This window comes from Ammodytes marinus (assembly GCF_949987685.1).
Source record: "Ammodytes marinus genome assembly, chromosome: 9".
NCBI lineage: Eukaryota > Metazoa > Chordata > Actinopteri > Uranoscopiformes > Ammodytidae > Ammodytes > Ammodytes marinus.
This window is the reverse complement of record NC_137213.1, coordinates 25,986,023-25,997,088: the sequence shown is the minus strand read 5'-3', so window position 1 is coordinate 25,997,088 and position 11,066 is coordinate 25,986,023. Positions and strand designations below refer to the sequence as shown.

Below are 11,066 nucleotides of genomic sequence, written 5' to 3'. Positions count from 1 at the left end.
GAGTACTGTTGTAGTTATTTGAAGTGGAGCTTATATGAACTATCAAAACAAAATATTGTGTGCCATTTTACTTTGAGTAATCTTCTTTTGTCAATAATACAGATGTCAAATAAAAGCAGTGAAGTGAAAACTACAATATTATAGGTAACACTTTACAATAAGGTACACAAAAAAAGAGTAGTTACCCTTTTTAAAATGTAAATTTACCTTTTAAAAAGGGTAACTACTCTTTTTTTGTGTACCTTATTGTAAAGTGTTACCATATTATAATACAACATCCCTCTGAAATGTGTGGATGTGAAGTGGCAGTATGAAGTGGCCTGAAATGACAATGAAAGTTCAAGTGCACTCATATATGTGCTGAAGTAGGCTACAGTGAAATACCGCCACTGCATTAGCATAGTGTCCCTTTGCTTTTAATCACTAGCCTGTACCTTCTCTATTCATAATACAGCTCTTATTGTATGCAGCAGCAGACGTATAAATATGTCACTATGTATCCACCACGGTAATCCAAGCAGAGATTTGCATCAAATATTGCTCAGCAGGAAATAACCATTAAATAAAACGGCCTTATCGCCCTCTTGCAGGTACAGCCTCTTTAATTAACTGCGCTGCACCTATACGCTTCTTTCTCAGCGCCTCAAACTCGCGGGGCTTTAAGACCCAGCAGCTGTAGTTAAAGCTTCCATAGTGAACATCTGTCGGCTCGGTCTCCACAGTATGAATTGCGCCTGTGCTCCGGACTGAAGACACACACGCAGCGGCAGGCGGAGCTGGCACAGTGTGGACGGACTTGCGAACAGAAGATGCTGGACCATGAGAGACAGCGGAGGCAGACGCACTGAGACGCAGCGATAAATACAGCGCGCCGACAATATGAAGACACCTATGGTAAAGGTCTCTACCTTCTAGCCCTATAGGCAACTAACTGTTTTTGTGCACGCTTTTTTAAATCCAGCATTGTTCTATGAAGTGCGCTCCAGTTGGCTGCTGCCTCTGCTGCTGTATGTGTGTGTGTGTGTGTGTGTGTGTGTGTGTGTGTGTGTGTGTGTGTGTGTGTGTGTGTGTGTGTGTGTGTGTGTGTGTGTGTGTGTGTGTGTGGTGTGGTGTACCCTGTCGGATCAAGAGATTATAGGATGTGAACAATGGACATCCAGCTGTGCGCACTGTATGGCACTAAGCTGTCTCTCATAATAAACATGGCAGAATGGAACTAGAACGCCCTGGGGGGTTGTTTTTCCTGCTATTAATGCGAATGCATAGGCTACATTCAATAGAGATATGTTTAAATGCATTACATTTTATTGCTTTAATCCTACTTGTAATAATGCACGTTGCCCCAATTTGGACAACTTTGACATATAAAAAGGACATTAGATCCACACATCCAATAATCCTTGTTAGGCAGACAAACAAATCAAAAGTGTCATGAGCTGTCATATGTGTATGTATTTTAAAATGGATTTAAATCGTGATGCACCTTTTGACTTACATGGTCAGGATAACGATTTTAGCTTTTTACTTTGGCTCCTGAACGCACCTTGGCAGTAACAAAAAACATGCATTTAAGATGTACAGTAAACTACAGTAAAGAGTAGCATTAGAAGCCTGGCATATTGGCAATGTCATGATGAATACAATCAATAAGAACATGTTTGTATAGCCTATAAAATGAGCACAATGAGTTACAGGAAGTTTGATGTTTTATTATCAGAACAGCATGAGATTGATGATGCGTAGCCTATGTCTGACCTGAGATCAGGCTGCCTCTCACCGGTGCAGCCTTCACTCATTGCTCCAGAGCATCGGGGCTAATTGTTCAGCATCTGCTTGTGTCTTTGTGTCAGCGCCATGGGGTCGCCGTGCTCCTCGTGCTTCTCCTGTGCGCCTACCTCTTCCTCGTGTACAACGGCAGCTTCAACAGCGCGTCCCGGGACTCCAACGACACGCACACCGGACAACACGACCAGCTGAGGCGGCTCATTGAAGCCTCCGTCCGGGTGTCCAAACCGCAGCCTCCACCGGTCCTCCAGGGGTACAGCGGTATCATCGACCATAAGGTAAACAGATGCTGTGTGTATGTGTGTGTGTTTTACCAATTAGTGCCAAAAAGTGATTTCAGTCAAATATAACGGTATAAAAGTAGGTCAAAGGGACTAAGTGGGCTCTAAATATGTTCTATATAACCCTGCTGAATATTATCAAGTCATGCCTGATCATGCTATAAACAGCAAACGTGATAGAGATTATGACATATCTTTACTATTACAATGGACATTTAGTTCTGTCTATTTTCCTTTGAAGTACGAAAGCATCTGTACACATTTGGACCAAAATCAGTTTTTGGCAGGACACTGTGGAAGGGGCGGAGGAATGCATTTAAATGTGTTGGTTAATGCACTGCAAAAAGCCTTTGAAAGTGAAGCCAGTTTTACTCTTTTTTTCATTGGAAACCCCATTTCTGCATCTCACACATACACATACACATACACATACACATACACATACACATACACATACACACACACACACACACCCACACCCACACAACGCACACACACACACACACACACACACACACACACACACACACACACACACACACACACACACACACACACACACACACACACACACACCCATCTATCCACATGGCTCTTTAGAGAGAGACAGCATCACCCTGTCGTTTATCACAATTTTCTCCGGCACGATGTTGCGCCACACTCAATACCCACCTGTCGTTACTAATAACAGCTTAGGCTACAAATGAAATCCTTGGCTGCATTCTTACCCTCTAATTGATAAGCCCGGGAGACCTGCAGCTATGTGAACCCTGACGTCACTGTAGGGGTGTATTGACTTCCATCTATTTACCAAGTCAGGAAAAAACAATCAATGTGAGTAGACCGGGGAGCGTTGGCGCTCCAAGTAAAGCAGCCCTAATCGCCTTTTAAAGGCGTTTTTTTATAAAAGAAATGTGACAAGACAACGTGTTTCTCTGTAGGCAGTCTGTTTGCTTGGCTTTGGGTAGCGTTGTGCACCACTGAGCCCAATGATGGATGCAACAGTTGGCTTTTACATGTTTAAAATTGAGAGAAATTTAAAGTTTTTAGTCTAACTTATTGACAGATTATAAAACAACAAACAAGGGCAAAGACACGTAAAATGATCTGGATGTCCTACATATAGAAGACACGCGCAGGCTTAAAGAGACACAAAATTAATCAGTTTGTTATTGCCGATATTACGTATTTGCGTCACTTTGGAGTTATTTTGTGTCTCTTGGTAATCCTTTGATTGATTATCTGACAATAAATCTTAACAGTCACTTTGATCATAGGCTCATTTGCGTCTTGTTATAGTCAATGTTGTCTTTTTATGGTAATTTGCATCTCTTTTTAGAAGTTTTATGTCATTTTATAGCTGTTTATGTTTCTTTTGCACCTCATTTGAGTTATTCTTTTTAATGACTTTCCGACAAGATATTTTGCCAGTCACTTGGATCACAGTCTCTGCCCCTGGACTAGTGTCCACTAAACCCATTCAGTAATCCATCCATGGCAGGAGTGATTACACCTTGAATGGCTGGGCCAATCAGAGCAGACATCTCACTTCCCTAATTGAAAGTATCTGTTGGCTGCTGAAAACATGCTCTAAATCATCAGATTCTATCACCGGTGGATTTGCATATGAGTAATTTGACAGCCTCCTGCCTGCTCTTAAATGAGGTTGTTGTTGTGTGGATGAGATAAATACGCAGCGGGACAGTTTTGAAAGTCAACACATTGCTCTTGAAAAATGCATAAAAATAGCCAGTTTGGTAAATTCACTTTTTGCTGAAACACCGGTGCTCTGAAGAGTCACTTTATCTTGTGACAAAGTAACGCAGTTTGGCAACAGAAGGTGGAACTATAATTCATTAAGAGAAATCTAATTGATGCAGAAACCGACAAGTGTGGACACCACTAATGGTAGCTGATTAAAGATTCAGCTGGCAGAGTTTTCTCAGGAAAAATGCTGCTTGTCCGTCCACCCCAGTTACTCTTCTGGGTCACTCAGCAACATGGAAATTGCATTTAGGTGTGTGTGTGTGTGTGTGTGCGTGTGTGCGTGTGTGTGTGTGTGTGTGTGTGTGTGTGTGTGTGTGTGTGTGTGTGTGTGTGTGTGTGTGTGTGTGTGTGTGTGCAGTTCATTCAAAGTTCACATAACATAGTATAGGATATGTATGAAGTGCATCTTCATGGTGACTTAAAGTCTAATGAAACCAAATGAATAACACATTTTATTACCATTTTATTCACATTTTATAATACTGCACTCACTGCTGTTGAACTTTTGAACCATCTATTTATATATGTACCTCGAAAGCAGTTATATTGTTTCCCTGTGAAAATTGTTTTGGAATTGATGGAGATTGTGTGCTACATAACATTAAGATCCAGCTTAAATTTGTCCAGAGTTGTGGCCGGTCGATATGCCCGAGGCTGTTTTAGCTTTTGCTCTTTTGAAATCAGAATTATTTCACAGCTAAGTCACGCACTTCTCTCTCCCCAAGTCAAGCGGCGCACAAATACATTTAAAAACGAGTCATATTTTAACACGCAGCAGCATCTGTCTTCTCGCTGCCTGAAATGCCAATATCCAGTGACTGTGTGTGTGTGTGTGTGTGTGTGTGTGTGTGTGTGTGTGTGTGTGTGTGTGTTTTTTGATTTGATGAGGATTTGTCTGAAATGCGTCAGTAAACCCAGCTATGGCTGAGAATTGATTTTTTTACCCCAGAACCACAGAGCGCCGTAAGTAAACCGCCAATTAAATTTTTTCTCTTGGCAATAAACTTATTGACATTTTGATGACAAGGGACATCAATTAGAGCAGCCACTGTACTCCACTGAACATAATTTATGCTTCGTCAAACCTGCTATTACAATGTGTCACTCTTTACATTCTACCATCACTTGCTGCAATCAATAGTTTATGATTTGAATGCACTTTGCTCCTACAGCATGTGGGAATGCATAATGCAGTACATGTGTTGCATTCTGTTTTCCGAGGCATTGTGTCCTCCCTGCAGTTTGGCAACACGGCTGAGCTTTCTCTTTATACATCAAGGATTGAAAGAGTTTTTGGCCTTTGCAATCGTATACTCGTGTAGTGCAAAATGATTGGGGTTTGAAAAAAAATACTCTGACATGAACATTTGTCTTCATCTTTGCTTGCCGACCTCGCTGCCAAATTGATCTTTCCAAGATATCAGCTGGCTTCCACAAAGGGTGCCAGTCAGCCTTCGAACCGTATCACTGTATCGCCCTCCAAAATATTAAACTCTTTACAGCACAAAAAATCGTTTTGAAGCCTGTACGTTTTCTGCAGACTTTTGGCCAAGATGCCAAAAAGGGTTACAGACATTATTCCTGCATCCAATATTCGTTTCAATCCTCCATACCAAGTATTTTGCATTCATAATGTTTGATTAAGGTTAAAAAGAAAGAAAGAAGGGTAATTCATTTCTAGCTTTAATATATGCAGCTGCATTGGTTGTCATGGATATGTGCTATGACAACTGTGTAGGAGCAAGAACGAGATAAGGAAGCACAGAAAGAAAGTTTGGAAAGAAAATTCTTCCAGAGTAAAAGGGCAAAGAGAATGAGAGAATAGGGCAAAGCTGGAGAAGGGTAAGGACGGAGAGAATGATAAAAGAGAATATACAGGTTGAGACTGAGCGAGTGAAGGAGGAGGAGGAGGTTGAGTAGGCAGAAACCGACACATGAGCGAGAGATAGAGAGTGTGGAATCCCAAGAGGGTTTTTGTCCTTTCGTCTGGCACAATCCTACGATTTATTTTGTCAGAGAGAGGAGAATTGGGAGGACAGGAACGCACTCGGGTTTGTCTCTCTCTCTCTGTGGAGATGGGTGAGAGAAAACCATTTTCACTGTGATTGCCTCTGTGGCTCCAGTATCATGCAGATTTCTGACTGATATCCTGCAGAAAAGGTGCAGCGGGAGAAGTAATGGAGGAGATTGGGAAGCAGACAGGGAGCGAGGGAATCTTATCAAACATGGAGAGGTGCGCCCTGATGTCAACCTGAACAAGGCTGTTTTTTTCCCCTCCGTATAACAAGAGACGGCATGTTTTCGTACAATTGAAAGTCAAATCTTTGGCTTCTCGGAAAAGAGACTAGTAGCAAGAAGACAGTAACAATTATACGTTTGGAATCATACAGGCCAAAAACTTTGGCAGAGACATACGTAATTATTAACCATATGAAAGCCCAATAATTTGAGTTTTTCTTTTTGGTATTTAGAGATCTATCAACAATTCTTCTTTTGTTTTCATATAGTTTTGAGTATACTATATGGCCAATGCAAAATGAATTTGTCGCGTGTAGTGTGAACATGGCATTGAAATTTTTACCTGATGATGATGCTGGATGAACAGTACAGGGAATAAACAAAGAGAGAAAAAAAACGAATCCTGAGGGTACATAAATGTCTATGCAAAATATAATGGCAATCCGAGCAATATGTACAGTATATACTTCACTTATAAACATAATCTCCAGCTGATGGAAAACAGTTGGGGGATCATCAAAGTCAATATAGGATCCTAGAACCACAAACCCAATTCAGTAAATGTTGAGATATTCAACTGAATAAATAAGATCTCTGACCAGAATGCTGGCACTGGATGAAAAGTCAGATGATCACCCTCTGGGAACGATCAATGTTTGTCCCAAATGTCATGGCAATAGTCCATACAATAGATGATGTCTTTTCAGCCTGGACCAGAGTTTGCTTTCCCAAGAGCGCACACTGAACCCCACGGCTAAAAGAACAAATACAATTGTCAGAAAGTGTTGTTGGACTGCAGGCAACCCCACTAGAAATTCACAGAGAAAATTATTCTGCACAGACTCTGGACAGAGTCGGTTTGAGAATGGAAAAACTCACCGACTAAAGGTATACTTTGCCTGAAGGCATGAACACACGCACGCACGCACACACACACCCAGACATCTTCCTACCTCAGCTTTAGTGACAGCTGGTACTGTGAGATGTTTAATATTTCATCTCATACTGCCACATCTTCTTTGGTTTTTCTCCGAGCAACAAAGGCATTTTTCATTGTTCATTAGCATTTTGCTAAGCAATGAGCCAGCTGGATAGCCAGAAAACTCCCCACTTATATGTAACTAACAGTGTTTGTGAAGTCTGCAGCAGATTTGTGTGTGTGTGTGTGTGTGTGTGTGTGTGTGTGTGTGTGTGTGTGTGTGTGTGTGTGTGTGTGTGTGTGTGTGTGTGTGTGTGTGTGTGTGTGTGGTTGTGTAGTTGTGTGAGGTCTGCCTTTGTGTTCGGTACCATTTGAAGTTTTAAATTACAACATGAACTGCACGAAACATTAGGGAGAGATAACCACTATTTTTATGCAGAGAGACCTTGTTAGAAGAATACTAAAAAATGCTCAGTTTCGACTGAATAAGAGAGAATAGTGGTTTCGTTATGCCACAGTGGTCCCAATTGGGCCATAGTCTCGGCTTCCAACTTATCTCTGGTGCGTTCTGCTCCCTGCCAAATATAACACAGCTTCAGGCTCTTCCCAATGCAAGCCTGGAAAGCAATTATGGATGAAGAGTAAGGGGTGGAGGGGAGGGGGGAGAGGGGTACCTCTCGATAAGCGTTCCCTGGACCAGTAATCTCAAACTAGGTGCCTTTTGGCATTCTGCAGTTAGGGGATGAAGTCCATGGGCCTGACCAGATTTCGAAACCACTCAAAGTAGCAAAGGTTAGTTATCATTTTTGAAAAGATCCATGTATGTAGATGATATTTTGGTTTTATAACCTTTCCTAATTGTCAGATGTATTTTTGAGATAATTACCGTTCAACATGGTTGTATTGTGAGACAAGGTCAAGCAAAAATAAATACAGAAATGTAAATATTGGACCTTTTATGTACACACTATAGTATGAAAGCAGACATGTTATGGAAGCAAAATAGCCAAACATCTCAAAATTGACCAGTGCTTTAAAAAAAACAATGTATTTGCTTGCTGTGTCTCACCTTAAACATTTCTTGTAAAACATGAAATTACTAAGCGAAAGTTGTAGAGGAAAGGAAACGTCGACTGTTAGCCGGGAAGAAATAAACATCCTCCTGTAGCCTTGTAGGGTTTTGCTGATGTGACTTTAAATTGTTGCCTGTTTCACCCTGTCTGCTTTCAACTACAATCCCAATTACAAAGCAGTGTTTGATATATATCCCATCATCCCCCTCCCATTGAGGAAACCGTGTTCATCGGTTGGTTGTCCATCAAAGGTTCTTTGGTCTCGTGCTTTGTCACTGACGCCTACTGATTACAACAACTCCAGTAGTGTTGAGGAGTAAGCATTTTTCTTCAGCTGCTTCCACTCGTTTCCCGGAGGGGCTCCACATTAATTCATATTTAATTCATATTTTATCAACAGCAGAGTCTTCCAGGGGACCTTAAGTCTCTGTAGTGTAAAACAGGGACCATATCATTTAGATAGACCCTGCACATTTTCAGATGACTCGTCTTTCGCCTGCGCTAATACATTATGAATCACAAGCAATGGCCCATATATACGCACCACATCTCAACCCAGTTAAACACCTATGGGAGATATAAGTGAGACATGTTACATAGCACTCTCCACCACCAAAGGACAGATGGTGCTCAGAGACGTGCTGAATCTACGCCAAGGAGCATTTAGGATGTTCTAGGGGCCGACAAGATTACTAATACCCCACTTACAACAAACCACTTTGCCACGTCTTGGGTGGATCAGATTACAATCGGATATGAGGGAAAAGCTATTTATAAATACATCCAAGAAAAGCCTTCGAGAGGGCGTGAAATCTTATTAAAATCCATCCAGATGTTGAAAGTGTGTGACTCTTCAAGATGCATTCATAATCTTTACTCTTCCTGTATTATAGATAAAGACAGTAAGATTCAGTAGAGGCAGCCTATATCCCGTCTGATAATGCAGCAAGAACAACCCATCTTTTTCCTCTTCTTAGTAAGTAAAAATAGCTCGAGCTATTACAAACACGCATAAAGTAAAAGCGCACCATGCTGGTTATGTGAAGCTAACAATTCAATAATTCCATTTGGGTTCATTTACATTGTGTGTAAGTGGACTTTGGCTGATGTGTTAGTTTTGTTTTATCAGGCAATTATTATTAACAGTTTTATTAACAGGTTGTACGATAGATCAATAAACAGAATTCAGAACAAATGACTTCATTAACATGTAGCACCGATTCACAGCCATCTCCACTCTGGTTGAAAAACAAGGCGAGTAAGTGGAGAGTCATTCATCAGTCTGCAGTATCACTTCTCTGATGGCACTCCACTCTCTCCACTGCTGCCAAAGAGGAGGCGTCAGTGTGCTGCTGCAGTCAGCAAGGACAGTAGACCAACTATAGTCATTCGAGGACACACTTTGTCCTTACAGCTCTGCCAGGTTTCTTTCCCTTTTTTTTTTTTACACACATTGTGTTTTTTCAACAAGTCATTAAAGACTGAAACATGATGTCACCATCCTAATGTAACCTGTACGTACGGTACCGGTCACACACATCATACCAGAGACTTTTATACATGACATATTGTAGTGAAAAGATGCACACTGGAGGAGCGTTGTGCTTATAGGGAGTTAGTACGAGTAGTCTTAATCTTAAAAATCAAACCTTAAACTGAACCTGAGCTGAACAAATAACAAATAGACTAAATTATCGCCTGACAAAATCAATGAGAGCTCCTTCTTTTAGATAATGAGCTCAAAAGTCTTCTCTAACTTCTTGTAATAAAATTGTTTGACAGAGATACAAAAAAGTCTATTAAAAGCTGAAATGATTTCCTCATAAAAACTCTCGGAGCAGCCCTTCACTTCACTTATGAAGACACTCGACTTGTTTTGAGGTAAGGAGTCTTTTGAAACCTCTGTCTCGCCTCAAACTGAAGTGATTTGCAGGCAAGATAAACAAAGTAAAGTTGAACACTTGTTCTATTACAGCTGTTAGAATCAAAGTGCTTCCATTATGCTTTGGTTAATGGATGTTTTCCGAAGACATCCCCACGTATCCAACTCTCCTCCAAGATCAGTTTTGATGCTTTGAAACTCAACTAAGTCAAGTGTCACAACATCACCACTGGTCTAGGAAGAAGAGAAAAAAAAAACTGTGACAAAAATTTGTAATTTTCTTAATTTTTTCTCCTGTAGCAGAATGATATAAAGACAGATGGCTGTGGCTAATAAAGTTAACAGATGCACGGGCTCATTTGGGGCAAAGCAGACGAGTTTCTGAGCACAAGATGACTCCATTTCCTCTGCTCGTAATCGCTGTTAATTCCGTCCGTCCATCATCATCTCATTGATAATGCAGCGAGAGCCTCATTGATGATGGTGACAGCGTCAGATGCTCCGCTCATAACGAGAGAGAGAGAGAGAGAGAGAGAGAGAGAGGCTACGAACTGACAGCACAGACGCTAATATCTGTTTGAATTATTCTAACACAGAGCAGATGGCTGTGGTCTGGTGGGTAGCAACTAAGTTTACTAAAAGAACAATTTCTTACAGAATTGACTGTAGTTTATACAGTTCCCTAAAGGTGGAGTCAGCGATTCTGGAGAATGTTTGTTATCAAAATCGATTTCTTTGTTTAAAACAGTGAATATCTCCGTACAAACCGTTTACCTGTACGTACTGTGTGTGCGCTGAAAAAAAAATCGGACACAGCCTATGTTCTGTAAACAAGTATGTTACTGGCCACAGTGCCCTTTATTTACATGCCCTTTTTCACATACCAGTTTACAGAGCCTAAGTTGTGTATATACACCTTTTTTTCAGGATTTCGACAACAAGCGTTCTCCAGAATCGCTGAATCCACCTTTAACTTTGCTACATTTTAGGAAGAAATATACTTTTTGCTGCTACTACATTTATCTAACTGCTGTAGTATATATTGCAGGCGAAATTAGCACTTTTACCACACTGCTTTATACGTTTGAATGCATTACTATAACTTGTAATAGAGTATTTTT

At 40.8% G+C, this 11,066-nt stretch overlaps 1 protein-coding gene across 2 annotated transcripts in view; it reads left to right on the top strand.

The window, feature by feature from the left end:
- Positions 1-755: 755 nt before the first annotated feature.
- st6galnac5a (ST6 (alpha-N-acetyl-neuraminyl-2,3-beta-galactosyl-1,3)-N-acetylgalactosaminide alpha-2,6-sialyltransferase 5a) overlaps positions 756-11,066 on the top strand; it is a 44,347-nt gene continuing 34,036 nt past the window's right edge. Inside the window, exons 1-2 of one of the 2 annotated variants that reach the window (XM_080034794.1) lie at positions 756-894; positions 1,851-2,063. In XM_080034794.1, coding sequence (XP_079890920.1) covers positions 880-894; positions 1,851-2,063 — 228 coding nt within the window. In that variant the 5' untranslated portion in view covers positions 756-879. Of the gene's footprint in view, positions 901-1,850; positions 2,064-11,066 lie in introns of both variants that reach the window. The other variant, XM_080034793.1, reaches the window with a different exon arrangement.